The sequence below is a fragment of the Lampetra planeri genome, chromosome 74 (assembly GCF_965212315.1).
Source record: "Lampetra planeri chromosome 74, kcLamPlan1.2.h2, whole genome shotgun sequence".
NCBI lineage: Eukaryota > Metazoa > Chordata > Hyperoartia > Petromyzontiformes > Petromyzontidae > Lampetra > Lampetra planeri.
The window spans coordinates 1300097-1321392 of NC_136179.1; the positions used below are offsets into that span (position 1 = coordinate 1300097).

Below are 21296 nucleotides of genomic sequence, written 5' to 3' on the forward strand. Positions count from 1 at the left end.
AGCGACAGTCGGACGTCATCAGCGGCCCCTTCGCCGTGCAGCAAATCGTAGTTGTCGGGCGGGGCGTACACCGGCACCGACGGCGCCGGTCCGTGGCTAGCCGCGAGTTGCTGGGCACTCACGAGAACGGCATCGTTGAAGAGCTCATCGCATGAAGCCGTCAGCTCCACATGGGACGCTCGTCGCTGAACATCGGGGCTGGCTGCTGCTGCGGTTAGCTCGTACATCTCCGACGGACAGAGACGACCCACGTGCTCGGCATCCCCGTCCCCGTCGGCATTGTCAGGTCGCAGGCCAGGGCCCCTGGACTTGCCAATGTGGACGGTGGCCCAGTAGTCGGTATTGCGCTGCCTCCAGAGACTGGTGATCAGCTCGTTGCGACTGCTCCGATGCCACTTCGACATCAGGTGGTAGAGAGATCGGAAGCGCTGTCGATTGACGACGGACTCCGAGCACCGATCCCATGCATGAATCATCTTGGCGAGACCATCGCCGTTGCGGGCGAACCGTGGCTCGTCGGCACTCTGCCATGGCACGAGCAGATCCAGGACGTACTTGGCGAACGGTTCGAGATCGCTCTTCCATGCAGAGACTCGGGCGAAGATCGTCGGGTTTGTTCCCCGGAAACGACGGCGGCGGTCGGCTGGCGAGAACAGCGGTACGCATCTTGAGGCGAATGACCGCGTTATCCTCAGCGAACAGAGGATGTTTGGGCCCCAGATCAAACACGTGCCGACCAGGTCGACCCGCCGCGGCAGGCTGAGCCGCAGCAAGGCGCTGCATGTTTGGGACCAGCTCGACGATGCTCTCGAACTCGAGCGCCGAGTATTCGGCAAAGTGAAGCCCGCGGTTGTCATACGATTCGGCCTGCGACATGAAGACGTCTTTGCCGGACGGCAGCTTGTACGCCGTCGCGCCGCCGACGCTGCCATCGCCCTTATCATCAGGATCGACAGCGAACACCAGGGCGTCCAGGGCCTCGTCGACGAACTGGTCGTCATTAACAGGCGGGTCAATGTCAGGCGCCGGAGGATCGTCGTTTTTGCCGTCCTTGTTGATGGCGCGATCCAATTGCCGATCGACGTAGGCGACAGCTGCGTGTGGGAAGACTTACCGGAATGTTTCCGTCTGGACCTCTGACGTTGCGCCCAGCAGGGCATGTACCATCAAGGGCATGGACCATTGGTGGGCGCCGGTGAACGCGTTGAACGTCCGCGATGCCAAGTGCTTCCCCGTGCGGTGCGCCGTGCCTGTGTCGTCGGCCACGCTTGGGTGTTGCGCAATGTCGTCCAGGGCCGACAGGAGAACAGCAGCGGCCTGGCGCAAAGGAGTGCCTTCTTTCGTCATATACGCCGCCTCGTACTCCTCGACGGCTTCGCCGGCATCCTGACCGCTAATGACGGACGAGTTGTTGTGGCAACCGACCAGATGGGTCGTGATCAGGTTCGATTCTACAAGCATCGCATCGGTCGCAGGGCGCCGCATTTCCCATACGATCGGACCAACAAGATGCGGGCGGATGAGCTGGCCACCCAACGGGTCGTACGGGCCGTCAATCATGTCCAGCGTTGCTTGATCGACGGGCAGGCCGACCAGAATGGCATGCTGATTGTCCTTGTGCTCCGGGCGCTTGTGCATAGTGATCATGAGAGGGCAGGTATGCTCCTCATGAATGCCACGTGGCATGCACAAGCGGCACATATACAGGCCCTTCGGTGGCTTTTTGCAGGAGAATCCATGTTTGTGGTGCTGCGACAGGGCGGACTTGCGTTGCCCCACAGCGACAAACTCGCCGTAGTTGCCCATCGCATCTGGCACATTCAGGTCGGCAGCGCGCGGGCGCGCGACATTGCTGTCTTGCACTACAATCCCGTCGTACCACTTGCGCACAGCAGGAGCCAGGTGTGTACAAGCCGTACTGTTGAGAATGTTGCCGATGACGATCTGAACGTCGGTTGGCGCGGCAGCCAACCGAGTCAGTAGCGATGGCGTCAGGACCGAACTGTACGTATTCAGTTGCCAATGCAGCCGTCCGCCCTTCTGCCGCTGACGGCGGCAATATTGAGATACGCGCCGCGCTCCCGCTGCAAGTAGTCACGCGAGACGCGAGTATGCGCAGCCATCGGACACCGTACGACGTCATCGAGCAGGATTCCCATGTGGTTGGCGAAAGACATTGTGGCCAGAGCAGGATGGGGACACGTCACTGCCATCCTCGCGCCGGCGTTGGAAACGAAATCGTCGGGCAGGTCGGCGCGCGTGAAACCTGTCCATTGCAGCGGGCAGTTGACGTTGTTCCATTGGCGAGTATCGCGCATGATGGCCAGGCGCAGGACGGAGAGGTCCTCAAACTCGGGCGGCGACCCCATCAGAAAATGACTCCTGATCCCGTACCTGAGACGCATCGCAGCCAGTTTGAGGCGCGTGGCCTCGTGCTTAAACGGGCTCAACGTGAAAGTCGATCCGACCATGGACATGATGCGGCACACCTTGGCGTTCAGCTTCTTGGCCTCATCCGACAGCGGGTTGTCGTGCGCCCAGAGCAGGCGTTGTCGGAACGCCGACGAATTGGCCAGCTCGCCGAGTTTCTGAAGCTGCGAAGCCCGTTTGGCGCCTATGCGCGCCGTCTGCCGGATGCATGCATGCCGCTGCAGCTGATTGAACGTGGTCGCAATGAAGAGCGGGTCCTCGAACCGGCCATCGTAGTAGAGAAAGAGATGGCGCAGGAACTTCTTGTTGAGAGAGCCCTTGGACAATCCCTTGCCCAGAAGGAACAAAGACGCGAAAACCGCGGACATGAGGACGTCGTTCTCGTCCCACTTGACGATTGGGTCTTCGCCGCGCGAAACCACCACGATAGGAGGGGGAGCACGATCTCCGGCATTCTTGTCGTCGGGGTGAATGATGTCGCTCAGCGCCTGCAGCGCCAGGTTGACGCCGCCACTGAGGAGAGATGGTTTGGGCAAGACCGCCACGTGAACAAGGTCACAGCCCGTGTTGCTGGCCGGCGACTCTGCCACATCGTTGTTGACGTCGTCATCGTCGACGTGCGCATTCATTGCAGCGACATCAACATCGTCATTGCAGATGGCGTCGTTCTCGATGGCGGCACCCTCCTCGTCCAGGCGTCGGCGCATTTCGGAGGAATTGTCGATGATGCCGTCGAATCGCAGATGCTTGACCCCGGTCCAGAACTCGAGCCACTGGTACGCTCCGGTGACGTCGATGTTGTACATGCCGCGGAAACGAGCCTGCGCCTTCCGCCAGGCGTCGCGCAGCCCGAGAAAGGTCACCTGCGGGCGTTGCACCGGGGAAACCCGGGGCAGCACATTGGCCACCTCGACAGGACCGTCTTGCATGAAACAAATGGCGTTCCACCGTTGAGTGGCTGGCCCTTATCAAGATGTCAATATTGAAGGCTCGGGCGGGTAAAATCGCGTTGAGCGTCGTGCTGTTTACTTTGGGCAGCGACCCCCGCCGATCATAGTCGTGCCCGTTGTAGAGGCTGAAGTCGTGATCGGCCGGATCTTTCGCACAGGTCGAGCACAGGACGACGTTGTTGATGTCGGGCACGAGATCCGGATTGAGATGGTACCGGATGTCGTTCACGCGCAGCACGGAGACGTGCCGTTCAACGAGATGCTCCGGCAGGGTGCACTGCTCGGTGACTTGCTCATCGGTGAGGTGGAACACAACGGGAAGCTGGTCGACGGGGCCAGCGTCGACGATGGTCTTATTGGCCTCAAAGAGAAACTCATTGCACGACGCGCACGCTGCGATGCGCCCCGTGCCGGGGTCGCGAGCAGCCACACTGCGCTGACAGTGCACAGCGTCGTCGTGGCCTACCGCGCCGCCAATTGCTCGTGCGCGCTCCAGTCGGGCAGCAAGCTCTTCGGGCGTCTGGGGCGCGGCACGTCGGGCAGCCAACGAGACGTGCGCGCGCTCCAGTCGGGCAGCACGCTCTTCGAGCGTCTGGGGCACGGCACGTTGGGCAGCCAACGAGACGCGCACGCGCTCCAGTCGGGCAGCACGCTCTTCGGGCATCTCGTCCTTTATTGTGCGCCCGCCGCCGTACTGTGGCCAGACGTCGCCGATGGTTGCGAACATCCCCACTTTCTCCACACCGCCGATGGTTGCACTGAACGTCGGCGATCGCGCCAGAAAACTTTTGCAGTCAGGCAAACTGCAATATGCCAAGACAGTCACTGAACTGCGCAGAGTGAACGCCAGACAAATATGCACGACAGACAGCCAAATAATTCCTGGTGGGCAGTGTGGAACCTGTTGTTCCTCCCTGTATAAGATTTAAATACTGTCAATAATAGCTGTATAATAATCAAATACTGTCAATTATCCTTTTTCACACTCACGATGTATGTATCATGTCAGAATAATTTATAAATAAGAAATGCCAAACCTATTTTCTTCAAATTAATAAATGGCAACCTCGTGTCTTACCCACAAATGTAGCAACTACCCAAAGCGTTGAGTAGGCACGTAAAATAAATTCATCAACTGAAATTTATTATGCTCCTGACAAATAAACAATGCACGTGAGATTAGATTATTTACAATGCATGTACATTACATGCCAATGTTCATCATCATCATCAGCCATGCTCAATCGACTGCTGGGAGAAAAGGTTCCCCAATATTTTCCCCGATATTGTCACCATTCCTCATGATCCTGCGATCCACCCAGCTCATCGCATGAGATGATCTCATTGCTTCATCTCTGTGGTGGTTATTTTCTCACACGTGTTTTCTCCATCGGTTGACATTCCATCCCAAGTTCTGTCCACTTGCTATTATCCCTTTTAGCCACGACGTGTCTTGGCCAAGCCTAATTAAAACTCTACTTGCATTTTTGCAATGTTGCATTGAGGATAAAGTAAAGTAACCAAAAAATAACTGTATGAATTAAAATAGAGATGGTAAAAATTAAATAAAAATAATGAAATAATGACTGTAAATCAATCACAATTAATTGAAAAACTGGAAAGTGTGCTGGGTGTGGGGGGGGGACTCCAGTTGAATCGTAAACATGGCCACAGGCAGCCATTGCCACCATGCACACATGCCCAGTTAGGGATGTTCATTGAATTTTTAAGGGTTTTACGATAATTGCATGCACAAAAGCCTATTTAAAAAAACCATTTCCAATCTTCACCACACCCACAATGACCGGAGTGAAGTATGGTCAAAACAAGCTCAATGGTTAGGCCTGCATCTAGCAGTGGCTTGACCAAGTGGTGTACGTTTATTATATTGTTAATATTGTATCTATGATGATCAGAACAATGACATTGCAACATGCGTCTGTAAAAATGCGTCCCATGCGCCAAGCAGTTTGATCAAGCACTCAAAAAGTAGAAGATTCTAGATTCCATGACTTAGGAATCAATACAATATTCCATAAGCAAACGGTACAAATCGATAATAAAAGTGCAGGAGATACAAAACACTGAGTACGCTTCGCCAGTATCCTAACTTACACTACGATATTATATGTGCATAGGCAGCTTACTCTGCGTCAAGAGATACGAGAGAAAAGCTGATCAATATACTCATGGTGCTTTTAGTGATAAAGCAAATGTATGTGGAGTCACGTGCCGCCTTGAAGACTCTTAATATAAGACTCTTAATATTTACGTTGAAGCCTATTCGCCATTGTTTGAAGCAGCATCGGTGGGGGAGGGAGAGAGCACAGAGGTGGTGGGGTGGGAAAGGACTGGCACTAAGATGCCCTCGAGTGGCATGGGAGAGTTAACGCAGCGAATAATATGCACGACAGACAGACAGACAAATAATTCCTGGTGGGCAGTGTGGAACCTGTTGTTCCTACCTGTATGTATGAAAAATAACTTGACTTTAGGTAGCCAGGCAGCCAGCCCCCTTAACTATCGCCCCCCCCCCTCCCTTAGGCTCCTCCCCTGACCCCCCTTCCCTTAGGCCCCTCCCCTGACCACCCCCCATATCCTTAGGCCCCTCCCCTGACCCCCCTTCCCTTAGGCCCCTCCCATGACCACCCCCCATATCCTTAGGCCCCTCCCCTGACCCCTCCCTCGGGCCCCTCCGCTGACCCCCCCCCCTCAGGCCCCTCTTCTGACTCCCCCCTTCCTTAGGCCCCTCCCCTGACCCTCCTCCCTTAGGCACCTCCCCTCTCCGTACCCGGCAGTAGGTCTCCACCAATCAAAGAGCTGTGTATATTATATATTTATTTATGCACGACAGACAGTCATACAGACAGACAAAAAATCCCTGGTGGGCAGTGTGGAACATTGTTCCTACCTGTAATTGTTCCTACCTGTATAATTGCTCATAATCAGAACTTCGCACACGGTGTCAAGCGATCCACTACTTGATTTGAAAAGCATGCAGAATTGACCAATGATGAGATGAGTCATTCCCTGTCCATACATGGCAAATTGCAATAATTGCGAGCAAGGTGGGAATAATTCACTCTCTGAGTAATCATCCACTTCTATGACACCTCAATGATGTGCATATATCTCTAACGAACGGGGGTTGCAACCGCGAGACAACGCTCAAATATGGCAGTCATCCCAAGATCAGCATGGACGAACGTTGCCTACCCTCTGAATAGTTAATCCACTATGGCACAGGTTCAGTAAGTTTTCCTGGATAAAAAAATGCATAATAGAGGTGTGGCTACTTAAAAAACGTAACCCATTGTTTCAACTGCCACGCCAGAGGTGCCATGGAAACAGCAACCACTAAATTGTAAGTTTAGTGCGTTTACCATTACACTACAATAGCTGCCTTTATTTCTCAAATTGAAATGGTAAAACATATTACTGTATTCCTCTTGTAACAAGCAGTTATCAGCTTCTTTTCATATTGTTGTTATGAATGAAAAACAAACAACCTAACGACCATAATGTTGACAAATAAATCCCATTTATAAACATTGTGGCACAGCAACATTCCTAAATACGAACTTTCAGTTATTGTTATTATTTTCAAAATATGATATAATTTGCACTCTTGATTTTGAAGCTTTCGTGACTGCAGAAATCCATACTCTTTGTTTTTTTCGGTAAAGTTATGTACTACGTGATTCTTTCGGTAAAGTCACGTACCTACGTGACTTTACCGAAAGAACCAAAGAGTATAATTTGCACTCTTCATTTTACTATACATATATTTGTATTCTTTTTTCATCCAGAAACATGGATGATTTGAAGAACAAGCTAATTAACTATGAATCCCCAAATCAAGGCATTCCTGCCAACATCTTGCTGCTAGGAAGGTCTGGCCATGGAAAGTCAAGCTTCATCAATACTTGTGAAACAGCATTAAGTGATCGAATTAGATCACGTGCAGTAACGGCTTCGAGTACGGGTTCAAGTACAACTCAACATGTAAGTATTGTAATAACTGTAGAAGTAGTGATGTGTTATTTTGTTTGTCTACAATTAGACTCTTGTCATCAATAACATAAAATGCATATACTTTAATTTGAAGATATAATGTACAGTGAGGGAAAAAAGTATTTGATTCCCTGCTGATTTTGTACGTTTGCTCACTGACAAAGAAATGATCAGTATATAATTTTAATGGTAGGTTTATTTGAACAGTGGGAAACAGAATAACAACAACAAAATCCAGAAAAACGCATGTCAAAAATGTTATAAATTGATTGGCATTTTAATGAGGGAAATAAGTATTTGACCCCTCTGCAAAACATGATTTAGTACTTGGTGGCCAAACCCTTGTTGGCAATCACAGAGTTCAGACGTTTCTTGTAGTTGGCCACCAGGTTTGCACACATCTCAGGAGGGATTTTGTCCCACTCCTCTTTGCAGATCTTCTCCAAGTCATTAAGGTTTCGAGGCTAATGTTTGGCAACTCGAACCTTCAGCTCTCTCCACAGATTTTCTATCGGATTAAGGTCTGGAGACTGGCTAGGCCACTCCAGGACCTTAATGTGCTTCTTCTTGAGCCACTCCTTTGTTGCCTTGGCCATGTGTTTTGGGTCATTGTCATGCTGGAATACCCATCCACGACCAATGTTCAATGCCCTGGCTGAGGAAAGGAGGTTCTCACCCAAGATTTGACGGTACATGGCCCCGTCCATCGTCCCTTTGATGCATAATGTTTCCACCTCCATGTTTGACGGTGGGGATGGTGTTCTTGGGGTCATAGGCAGCATTCCTCCTCCTCCAAACACGGCGAGTTGAGTTGATGCCAAAGAGCTCAATTTTGGTCTCATCTGACCACAACACTTTCACCCAGTTGTCCTCTGAATCATTCAGATGTTCATTGGCAAACTTCAGACGGGCATGTATATGTGTTTTCTTGAGCAGGGGGACCTTGCGGGCGCTGCAGGATTTCAGTCCTTCACGGCGTAGTGTGTTACCAACTGTTTTCTTGGTGACTTTGGTCCCAGCTGCCTTGAGATCATTGACAAGATCCTCCCGTGTAGTTCTGGGCTGATTCCTCACCGTTCTCATGATCATTACAACTCCACGAGGTGAGATCTTGCATGGAGCCCCAGGCCGAGGGAGATTGACAGTTCTTTTGTGTTTCTTCCATTTGCGAATAATCGCACCAACTGTTGTCACCTTCTCACCAACCTGCTTGGCGATGGTCTTGTAGCCCATTCCAGCCTTGTGTAGGTCTACAATCTTGTCGCTGACATCCTTGGAGAGCTATTTGGTCTTGGCCATGGTGGAGAGTTTGGAATCTGATTGATTGATTGCTTCTGTGAACAGGTGTCTTTTATACAGGTAACACGCTGAGATTAGGAGCACTCCCTTTAAGAGTGTGCTCGTAATCTCAGCTCATTACCTGTATAAAAGACACCTGGGAGCCAGAAATCGTTCTGATTGAGAGGGGGTCAAATACTTATTTCCCTCATTAAAATGCAAATCAATTTATAACATTTTTGACATGCGTTTTTTTGGATTTTGTTGTTGTTATTCTGTCTCTCACTGTTCAAATAAACCTACCATTAAAATTATAGACTGATCATTTTTTGTCAGTGGGAAAACGTACAAAATCAGCAGGGGATCAAATACCTTTTTCCCTCACTGTATGCTTTTATATTTTACACGCATCCAGCCGTTAATTCCATCAATTTGAATGTCATCAAAACGATTGAATACGCGATCCTCGGTTTTATGGCTATCATTAAAATGTTGGAGAATCTTTGTCAACAATATTTTTTACCAACACAATTAAAAAAAATATGGCAGACATGTCGAGTTTGAGATTGTTAAATGACACGTCAATTTGTGGTTATCTCCGACTTCTCTGGCCTATCGGGCATTGTCGCTTGCGAATTGAGAAGTGAACGTTTGTGCATGGAACGGATGTGTGGCAATTGTGATTTGTTTGGGTCTCCAAGGCTCAGGCAAATAAACTGCAAGCCGTTGCAAGAAAAAAAGTGTTTCTACGCTAATACAAGGTGCGGGATATTAAGGAGAAAAAAGATAACCTGTAACTCCAACATTGGGCGGTATATGTTCTCCCCATTTCACGTGCCTCAGTGCCACTAAAGCGTGTAGGATATCTGGCCTGTACTCCCATCACCAGTCACCTAACCCGTTAACCCATACAGTTTACCCGTTATTCTTGCACAGGAAAATTGAGTGTTCAGGTCCATCTGGCATAGAGCCGTTTCAATACGGGCAAACTATTTTTGTCTCTTTGTTTGTGTTTCTCCCTTGCGATGGGACTTTGTAGGATGAACGTTGACATTTATAAGGGCACAGGTTGACCAATAAGGTCGGAATTGGTCTGCAATAAGGTAGGCACTGATAAGGGGTTAAGATGTATGAGTCACAGACTACAGTACTGTGTATATTGCACTGAAGAGTAAAAAATAATGTCTAACTAAGTCTTCACAGCCGTTGGCTGATGTCTGCTGTGATGGAGTATTTCACACTGGTTTTTGCATTGAGGACACTTACATAGGTTTTCCAAAGGGATCCACCACGTGTGATCACTTGCAGGGAATGTTAATCTTTGAGATCAATGGGAGCTAATGGCAGGTCACTTTTTGAGAGATTATGCAGAGATTATTGAGCTGAAAAAAGTTCATCGGATATTAAAAAGGCAAAACTTCTAAAACTTGATGGACTGATATCAAAACTAACATTTACAATTTGGGGTTCTTCTCTGAAAGACCTCTCAGCACACCTGCAAACCTGTTGCTGGGAGGTCAGAGATTAGATCATCGCTCTTTTCCTCAGGGATGGTGTTGTGCTGCAATTTTTTTTTATGAATTAAACTCTTTTTTGTGGTCATGAGTTGCAAACGGCAGTTTCGATATCATCAGCAACTGGCAAACACCGCTCATCTTTGCAGTGCTGCCCAGCTCTCCGAACCTATGTATGAAGGCTGCAATGAAGCCTCCACGTTCTCTGACGTGGGGTGTTGTTAATGGAGTGAGGTGAGCCTGTCCACTTTCTCCCAGTTAGCCGAAACACGTCCAACATCAGCCGCGGTCAGGGGTCTCTAGGGGTGTGTCTGGACTCCATAACCAAAGCAGTAATAGCAGCTGCAAGAGCCACGGTCCAGAATTCCCCTCGGCATCAGGCCAGGGAGGAACGATGCCAACCTCCATCCGCAAGAGATCATGAAATTGTCACTTGCAATCTTCATCAACAACCTGAGACCATCTTCTTGGTTCTTTCGGTAAAGTCACGTAGAAGGGAAATAATAAAATAATAAAAATAAAACATAATAAAATACAATTCTCACGACGTTTCGGCCACAACGCAAGCAGCCGTCCTCAGGTGAAGAACATTCAGACGCTGTGTTTCCGACAGCCCTGTTCTTTACCTGACGACGGCTGCTTGCATTGTAGCCGAAACGTCGTGAGAATTGTATTTTATTGTTTTATTTTTTTATTTTATTATTTCCCTTCTACGTGACTTTACTGAAAGAACCAAGAAGATTAATCCCTGCAGTCACGAAAGCTTTAAATCGAAACCTGAGACCAGGCTCTTGTGGGTTCGAAATGGAGTCGAGAGTTGATGCCCGCAACCGCAGTGGAAGAATGACCCCCGCATCTTACAAATGACAATCTGATGGTCAATTTAGCTCCACCGTAAGCCCGCATGTGCTAGTCCAGCAGATGTACTTGGACCTGGTATGTATCCATGATGTTGTGTGGATGCGCTAATGCCATCACAGCGTGTTGGTTATTATAAGGCCATGAACAACACAGAAGACTAGCAGCCTTGTACCATTGTTATTGAGCTAATCTATACTCTTAGTTCTTTCGGTAAAGTCACGTAGGTAAAACATGAATTTAAAAACGTCGTGATTTTTTAAAATTAATTTTAATTTCATTTTTTACCTACGTGACTTTACCGAAAGAACTAAGAGTATGAATCCTTGCAGTCATGAAAGCTTCAAATCTAGAATTGAGCTAATCTCCCAAATATTTTCCAATAACTCCAGCCAAGGTAGCTGCATTTTTACATCACAGGATGACCCTATTCTCAGGGTCCACTTTCGCGAGCACCTGGGACTGGAGGTCATAGAAGGCATCTGGCTCATTTGCCTTGCCTGTTTCCCTCCACGATATTCTTTGGGTCTTTCGGTAAAGTCACGTAGATAAGTTGAAAGAAAATAACAAAAACTATGACGTTTTGATCACGACACGAGCGATCGTCATCAGGAGGAAAAAAGGAGCAAAGCTGCTGAGGCAGACTGTTTTAAAGGTTTAAAATGGGTGTAGCCCAAGGGTCATACACAAAGTGGGCCAGGCTAGTGATGTTAATGTGAGAAATTAGACTGTTAATGTAAGATCAGAGGACGATGTCCATGACGGAGGGCGCGGAGGTGGCTATGTTAATGTGAGAGATTAGCATGTTAATATAAATTCACAGAGCCTCTGCTGCATCAGCGCGTGAGGTGGCTGCATTAGTGTGAGAAATTTAACCTGTTAATTTAAAATAAGAGAGCCGAAAATAACAACTAACATCGGAATGTAGGGTGGAAACATCACAGCCAGTTATGACTTAAACTGGTTAATAACGTCCTTCCAATGATTGCTCAGTTTGTACCCATCTTCTCGGTTGAAATTGTGTCTGTGTCTATAAATATGGATGGCTTCATGAACGAATCTTTGTTGATAGCCAGTGGGTTTGCAAAGTACCTTCGACCCAATCCAAACACCTCTATTATTGATACCTTCGTCTTGGAGAAATCAATTTAATGTGTGGCCACAGCGTTAAAACAATGATCGGCCATGGCCGAGGTATTGGTCCTACCGTGTTTCAGATCTGCCTTATGTTCACCAACACGGTCTTAGACATGTCGCCTAGTTTCCCCAATGTAACTGCTGCTGCAGACACAGCTTAGTTTGTAGACGCCATCTCATCAATCACTCTTCCCCATAATTTCGTTGCTGTTCACGTTTACGGTGACTTTCAGACCGCAGTCCACTCACTGACATTGACTATATATCTTGTATTCTCCTATGCAGCATTTTGTTATGTAGGCTAGGCGTAGTCACAAACCGCACCTCTCCATAATGAAGGCTCAGTCAAGTCATTTGTTATGTAGTCTATTCGTAGTCTCAAGCTGCACCTTACCATAATAATGAAAAGTGAGCCGTTCCTGGCCCTTCCCCCCCCCCTCAACCATTATATATATGGAGTGGTATCTCTTGTAATCTCTCATTTACTTGATACAGCTGTCGGGCTGTGACGGTTCCACCTGAAGACTGAAGCTTGTGTTGCCTCCGAAACGTCGTGATTTTTATTTTTATTTTTACTTTTATTAATTAAAAAAAAAAAATTTACCTACGTGACTTTACCGAAAAAACCTAAGAATATGAATCCTTGCAGTCACGAAAGCTTCATATCTAGAATGCTAAATTCCTCTTGATATGCAAATTATTTTGTCAAGACGCTCTTCGCCCCTCCATCCCAGCATAAATAGTCGCTCCAAGACTGGGGCGTGCCATTCAGACTCTGCCTTCTCGACAGACCTGTTCTCCACCTGAAGACGGCTGCTTGCGTTGTGGCCGAAACGTCGTGAGAATTATTTTATTATGTTTTATTTTTATTATTTTATTATTTTCCTTCTACGTGACTTTACCGAAAGAACCAAGAAGATAATAAACACATTTTATTTCTATATTTGAAGCTTTCGTGACTGCAAAGATTCATATTCTTAGGTTTTTTCGGTAAAGTCACGTAGGTAAAAAATTAAAATTAATAAAAGTAAAATAAAATAAAAATCACGACGTTTCGGAGGCAACACAAGCTTCCGTCTGCAGGTGGAACCGTCACAGCCCGACAGCTGTATCAAGTAAATGAGAGATTACAAGAGATACCACTCCGTAGTCTGTAGTCTATTCGTAGTCTCAAGCCGCACCTTACCATAATAATAAAAAGTGGGCCTTTCCTGGCCCTTCCCCCCCCTCAACCATTATATATACGGAGTGGTATCTCTTGTAATCTCTCATTTACTTGATACAGCTGTCGGGCTGTGACGGTTCCACCTGAAGACGGACGCTTGTGTTGCCTCCGAAACGTCGTGATTTTTATTTTTATTTTATTTTACTTTTATTAATTTTAATTTTTTACCTACGTGACTTTACCGAAAAAACCTAAAAACGAATTTTACTCTCCTTCCCCTTATTCACTCCTGACCATTCTTCTCACATTTCCAGCTCCTTGATCGCAATCCAATCGTGGATGTCCCAGCACTTTCTCTCTATCAGTCCGGCCAAAACCCATATTATTTTCTTCCCTGTGTAGAGGAGTAGTAGGAGGAAGTGAGGAATCGGCAGGGTGGGATGACGTCATAGCTTGGCGTCATGTATCCAGAGGAGCAAGGTACTTAGGGGGGACCCCGGGGTGAGGGGCGGGGTCGTTGTGGGGAGCCGTGGGATTGGAAGACACGCCGAACAGAAGAGACGCCACTCGGCATCGAGACTCTCGTCCAAGGAAAAAGTGGGATTAGTGGGGAGCTTAGGTTAGGATAGGCCGATGTACCTGGACGGTCCACGGGAAGGACCAAGTGTAGAAGTGGTGTGATCCTGTGATCCTGTACGGGAGTGTGGTAGTTATATAAGCTGGCAATAACCCTTACAGAGAATCTCGTCTCCGTGTGAGTTTACACCTCTACACCTGCTTATAAATCACCTCCTTTCTGTTCTATCTCATTTACCCATTTCTCTCTTACCCCTGTCTCGTCTGCCGTAATATTGGAGTCACCTATGACTGCTCTCTCTATCCGACCACATATATTCCCCTGCCCGTTTCTTCCACTTTCACCAGTACAACATTCGCAAAGTCCACCCCCTCATTTCAAATACCTCTATTTCACTCCCTCATCTTCACTCGACTTGATTATTGCAACTCCCTCACGCTCGGTCGTTGCTCCTATGCATTTAAACCACGCCAACAAATCCAAAATTCCACTGCCAAGATCGCCAGCTACCACTCCCACACATCGCCTCTCCTCATCTAGCGATCCTGGCTTCCCATCTACTATCGTTGCCTTTTCAAATTACTCACCTTGGTTTTCAAATCTCTGCATGGTCTGACCCCAACGGATCTTGCTTCCCTCGTTTTGTTCTACGCTCCTTTGTTTGCTATCCCAGCTGCCTCTGTCTCTTCCCCCTCATCCCTGTGACTAATCACGATTCCGTTTTTTTCTCGCATCTTGCCCACGTACACTAGAACAAACAGCCCCTACAGCCAAGCAATCAGCCACAATCTCTATTTTTAGTTCTCCCCTTAAAATACTCACTTATTTTTCCTTGCTTACCCAAACACATATTCCCCCCTCCCTTCCCCATCATTAACACCACCCGCTTTCCCAAACCATTCATCACACATTAACTTATCTTTAACCATTCATTGTCATCCTCATCATCGTTTATTTCACGCATCATCACCATCTTCATCGTAATTTACCGTCATTCTCATCAATTCATCTAATTTCACCACTGTTTTGCTGTAAAAATTGCAATGTTTGGTTCAGCACCTTGGTAAAAGCGTTTAAAAAAAATTGAAATATGAAGAGATGAAGGCCAGCATTGCATACAAGAGGGTGGGTGGTCAGCGCTACTCGCAGCAGTCTTTGTCTCAGCAGTGTTTATGTTTACACAATGCACCAGGTTCTCATATAAGACATACTCAATAAAACAAAGCATTAAATATTCATATTGCGTGTGGTTTATCAAACACTCTTTACATATATTGTAAAAAAGTAAATATGCGTACTCCATTTAATTGAAAATTCAATATATTTATTTAGTTTACTGGTTCAAACCGGTAACCACATCTATTTTTGGTAATTTCATTTTCCTGGTTCTGGAAAACGGGTTAAGGAAAACGAACTAGTAAACCTATTTTCTTTCATGTTGAACTTTCTGAATAAGACCATTATTAAAATCAGTAACAGCCAAACAGTTAGAATTATAATCTCAACAAAAATTTTACATACTTTTTTACCAGCTGCATTAACCAGGGAATTCGACTGATTTTAAGCAGCTGTGGTTGAAGTTACCGTTTGTGTGAACCACTAGACCACGTTAAGAACAAAACAGCCGAAACGGCAACATGTCAATCACACTGTTAGTCTCAAATGCAATGTTTACTAATGCAATATATTATATTTGGACAGTGTATTTACATGTATGTGTATGTCTGCTACCATGCAAATATATTGCAGTTTCTAAAGTATCAACTTACATCGTTTCAAAACCAAAAAGAAACACCAATTAACGTAAATGTCATGGACACCATCGGATGGGAACCTCAAACATTCACATTTGAAATGTTTAACAAGATTCTCAATGGTCAGATTGAAGATAAACAAAGTGTGAGTATGTTGCACACCATTGTATTGTTGATTTGTATTCACAACAAAGTGTTTTTTTCTTCCAGAATACTGTGTCTAGTAATTTAGTAGTATAGAGTAATAGTTTCTAGTAAAATAGTAGTATATAATACTATAGTAGTGTATAGTAATACTAGCGGTAAGTACCCGGCGTTGCCCGGGCAAAAAAGACAGACACACATCGACTTACACACACTTACAGACATTGACCCACACACAAACACATCGACTTACAACAACAACAACCGCCATTCGCCACTAAGTGGTGGTGACGTCACTGTGACGCTTGTGCTAGGCCATGTGCACCTTGAAGGCACGTGAAGTGTCGAACGCCCGCTGGCAGGAGGTCACGGAGCTGACCCAGGTGCCACGGGCTAACTGACCGAGACGACTGGCTGATGCACCACCTGTGCCCCCTACTGTGCCAACTTGCTGTGCTTTATCCACCTGGTGCTCCGCTCGTTGTTGTGAGCATCGCTCCTCTGCCCTCTGTTGTTGTTGGAGGGTGACTGCCTCAAACTGCCCAGTAGCGTCATTTATGAGCCCCTTCCACAGAGGCCAATCTTGACACCGCTGGTACCAGTGATCAGTAAGTCCATACAGCTCCATGTCCTCCGGTACCACATCACACCATCTCTTCTCTAGCCCATGCCGCGCCCATTTAGCCCCCTTGATCCGGCTGAACAAAAGCTGTTTAGGCATGCGGTGGCTGGGCATGCGGGCTACATGACCCAGCCAACGCAGCCTTGCCTGCCGGAGGAGCTCACCAAAGGGACTTTGTTCACATCTTTCAAGGATTTGTGAGCTCCTCACGCAATCCAGCCTGGTTAAACCCAGGATGGATCGTAGGCAGGCCAGCCTCAATGTTTCTAACTGGCGTAGATGTTCCATTAAGGGGTCCACGTTTCGCAAGCATAGAGAAGGGAGGGAATGACCGTGGCCAAGAAGACCTGAAGCTTAGTGCGTAGCGACAGACCAGGTAGCTTCCACACAGCATTTCGCAACAGATGAAAATATAATGCCACTCGACTAATTCGGAGTGAGACCTCTTCTGTTAAACCGGAGCCGGTCATGAGTACAATGCCAAGGTATGGGAAACTCTCCACTCTCTCCACAAATGCCCCATCACCAATTGGGAGTTGTGGGGGTGGAGTGTCCGATGGTACAAAATACCCAGGCAGGGGATTAGTTTTGGTGGGGCTGATGGTAAGGCCCCACCTCTTAGTGGCAAGCTCCAGGTTCAGCAGCAGCACCTCCAACTCCTCCTCTGAGTGAGCAGCAATTACCAGATCATCGGCATACATAACGTGGTTGAGCAATAGGGAGCCATCCATTGAACGCACCCGGGCATCAATCAGCCTCCCATTGTATCTGTACCAAATGTAAATTACTCCTTTACAGCAAGTGACGGCTTCACGAACTATGTGGTCAAAATAGATGGTAAATAATGTGGGAGCCAGAGGACATCCCTGTCGCACCCCAAGGTGTACAGGCAATGGCTCTGACTCCCGGCCACGTAGTTTTACCCGGGCCCGCTCACCATCATCTTAATAGCTCTCCAAATCACTTTTTCCACCTCAATTTCCTGGCTCCCCTTCACCCCTCGGTCCCCTTCAAGCAAGCCTCCTCAACCCTAGGATCAATCCCTTCCTCCAGTCAAAATGATACATCTTATGTAAAATATAAATGCTTATGAAATCATCTCCCTCAACCAGGGCCGGATTATGATTTTGTAGGCCTCTGGGCTACAGGTACTGTGAGGCCCCCAGTAATATTTTCAAAAGGAAAACAAATTTAAATAAAAATTAAATAATTTTACAAGGCTAACAACTAATAAAATTCAGCATTCACAACTGACATAATTTTTCACCTAATCTCTGGAGGCCCTCCAGCTGGCGGAAGCCCCTGGGCTGCAGCCCCTAAAGCCCAGTCCGTAATCTGGCCCTGCCCTCAACTGACAACCTGGCTTAACATCAGTTCCTCGCTTCTCACTTATTATCCAACTTGTAAAAAGCCAAACAAGATTTTTTGCGGCCCTCATCAACTCTATCGCTACCCATCAACTATTTTCAACTCTCAATAACCTTCTCCACTACTCTCCCGCTGCTCTATCATTCCTATATTCTGTCCCTTCCGCCATAGATTTTGCTTACTTGTTTTGCTCATGAAACCAACTTCATCCAATCCTCATTTCCTTCCCCTTCACCTACTGTGTCGTTGTTTCAATTGTTTTCCTGGCATGCACCTCAAACAAGTGAACTTTCTCATATTTTAGTCCAACATTTGCTTCTGAAAACTGCTCCATAATTTTAAAAGCCTTTCCTAATCTCTGTCCACTGGACCCTATCCCCTCCTCTCTCATACCCCATCCCCTCCCTCTGATTCTCCCCTACCTTGTATCCCTCTTCAACTATTCTGTTTCCTCTGGTGCCTTCTCTATGAACTTCAAAGCTGTTATCATCTTTCCACTCCTTAAAAATCGTATCTCGATACTTTTCACCCTGATAATTACTATCCTATTTCCCTTCTCATTTTATTTCTTAAACCTCTTAAATGCCTGGTTCACTCCTGCCTCACTCGGGACATTCCTTCTCACTCCCTATGCTCACGATTCCCAGCCGCGTTTCATTTCTTCCATTCTACTAAATCGGCCATACTCGCAGTACATAGCTATTTGTCAAACTCTGCTCACGCCGGCCATTCTTCTATTCTCATTCTACTCGACCTTACTGCAGACTTCAATAGAGTTGACCATCTCACTCTATTGTCTATTCTTTATTCTCCCGGTATCTCGGATATGCCTCTTTCTTGATGTCAGTCCTCAGACTGACGTCATCAAACCACATCATTTATCCCCATCCCTGGTCACTGTCGTTGTCTCCCAATGTTCTGTCCTTTGTCCAATCCATTTTTCTCTCGACATCTCTCCACTCAAATCCCTCCTCTCGTCATTCATTGCTGATAATAAACAGATTTTCCCCTACTTCCCCTTTTTCACTCCTGACTTAGCTTCTCACATTTCCAGATGATTGATCGCCATCCAATCTTGGATGTCAAAGCACTTTATTTCTATCAACCCTGCCAAAACCCACATCATTATTTCTCTATGTTTCCCCATTCCATTCCTCCCTGGCAGACTATCTTCTCTCTTCTGTCTGTCTCGTCTGCCCTTGATTTTGGCAGCGCCATTTTTGACTCCTCTCTCTATCTGACCACATATCTGCCAATATCAGTTCCTGGCGCTTTCACCTGTGCAGCGTTCGCAAAGTTCACACCCCTGATCTCAAATATTTCTGCAACACTTCTAATTCGCTCCCCCATCTTAACTCGACTGAATTCATGCATCTCGCTCACGCTTTATCTTCCCTCTTATGCATCATACCCACTACAACAAATCCAAATTGCCTCTTCTTTCTACACTCTTTCATGCCCTCTACATTGACAATCCTGTATGTCCCCCTTCCTCTTTGTGCCCAATCACGATTCCTTTATTCTTCACTTCTGGCCCCGTGATACTGGAGCAGACTGCACATACAAAGTCCTATTGTCTACACAAACTCCCATTCTCCCTCCCTTCCCGCAACCTCAGCTTCATCCCTCTTCCCAACTTCCTTACCCATTCATAACAGTCACTCATCATTATCCACTCATCAGTTTCGTATTAATTTATGTCATGCATCACCATATTCATCATGTACTACCATCCTTCTCATTTACTCATCTCATCTCACCACTGTTATGTTATACAAATTGATAAATCTTTGTTCAGCACTCTGGTTAAAGTTCTACATGAAAAAATAAGATAAAATTACAAATTCATAGTTTAGATTGTAAAGCTGCAATAGCAAATGAACATTAGAAAAAAAATGTTTCCAAGTTAAAAAAACATTTGACCATAATAATTTTGATTTTTTTCGGTCAGTTTTCTGACAAGACAGAAATAACGTCTGAACCAAGGAACAAGGTGCATTGCGTGGCCTACGTCGCTGATATGGATCAATTTCAAAATATGGAATTAGATGACTTGGATAGTTTTAAGAGATTTGGGAGGTATGCACGTCAAAAAGAAAGTAAGATCTTCTCACTCATGTGTCCTGCGTTTGCCCACACACTTACAACTTATTATCGTGCTTTTGTACGCAATTTATTTACATCATTGGTACTGTTTCTTCAATATTAGGCCTAATATATACGATTATGTAACATTAACAATATGTATTATTCGATTATAAGTAATTGAAGATAAATAATAAATGAATTTGTCAATACATAATAGTATACCTGCATTAGTCAGACTATGAATAGGCAACGATAAAATATAATCTATATAACCTATGATAATGCCTGCCAGTTAGGTCAGGATGTGCTTAGGATAAAATAGATTGCAGATAATATTTATCTTTCATACGTCATTTTTTTATATTAATCATGGTCCCATGGCGATTAAGTACAAGCTCACTTCGGACCAGTTTCTACCTACAGTGAGGGAAAAAAGTATTTGATCCCCTGCTGATTTTGTACGTTTGCCCACTGACAAAGAAATGATTAGTCTATAATTTTAATGGCAGGTTTATTTGAGCAGTGAGAGACAGAATAACAACAACAAAATCCAGAAAAACGCATGTCAAAAATGTTATAAATAGATTTGCATTTTAATGAGGGAAATAAGTATTTGACCCCCTCTCAATCAGAAAGATTTCTGGCTCCCAGGTGTCTTTTATACAGGTAACGAGCCGAGATTAGGAGCACACTCTTAAAGGGAGTGCTCCTAATCTCAGCTAGTTACCTGTATAAAGACACCTGTTCACAGAAGCAATCAATCAATCAGATTCCAAACTCTCTGCCATGGCCAAGACCAAAGAGCTCTCCAAGGATGTCAGGGACAAGATTGTAGACCTACACAAGGCTGGAATGGGCTACAAGACCATCGCCAAGCAGCTTGGTGAGAAGGTGACAACAGTTGGTGTGATTATTCGCAAATGGAAGAAACACAAAATAACTGTCAATCTCCCTCGCCTGGGGTTCCATACAAGATCTCACCTAGTGGAGTTGCAATGATCATGAGAACGGTGAGGAATCAGCCCAGAACTACACGGGAGGATCTTGTCAATGATCTCAAGGCAGCTGGGACCATAGTCACCAAGAAAACAGTTGGTAACACACTACGCCATGAAGGACTGAAATCTTGCAGCGCCCGCAAGGTCCCCCTGCTCAATAAAGCACATATACATGCCCGTCTGAAGTTTGCCAATGAACATCTGAATGATTCAGAGGACAACTGGGTGAAAGTGTTGTGGTCAAATGAGACCAAAATGGAGCTCTTTGGCATCAACTCAACTCGCCGTGTTTGGAGGAGGAGGAATGCTGCCTATGACCCCAAGAACACCATCCCCACCGTCAAACATGGAGATGGAAACATTATGCTTTAGGGGTGTTTTTCTGCTAAGGGGACAGGA

The 21296-nt window shown here is 46.3% G+C and overlaps 1 protein-coding gene across 4 annotated transcripts in view; it reads left to right on the forward strand.

The window, feature by feature from the left end:
* The window catches only part of LOC144737784 (uncharacterized), a 49758-nt gene that overhangs the window by 11609 nt on the left and 16853 nt on the right, over positions 1-21296 (forward strand). Inside the window, exons 3-5 of one of the 4 annotated variants that reach the window (XR_013589074.1) lie at positions 7190-7385; positions 15673-15822; positions 19763-19910. Coding sequence is in view for 1 of the 4 variants with exons in the window: in XM_078620648.1 (XP_078476774.1) it covers positions 3539-4209 (671 nt within the window). In the remaining 3 variants the exon portion in view is untranslated. Of the gene's footprint in view, positions 1-3538; positions 5949-7189; positions 7386-15672; positions 15823-19762; positions 19911-21296 lie in introns of those variants that run through there. The other 3 variants (XR_013589076.1, XR_013589075.1, XM_078620648.1) reach the window with 3 other exon arrangements.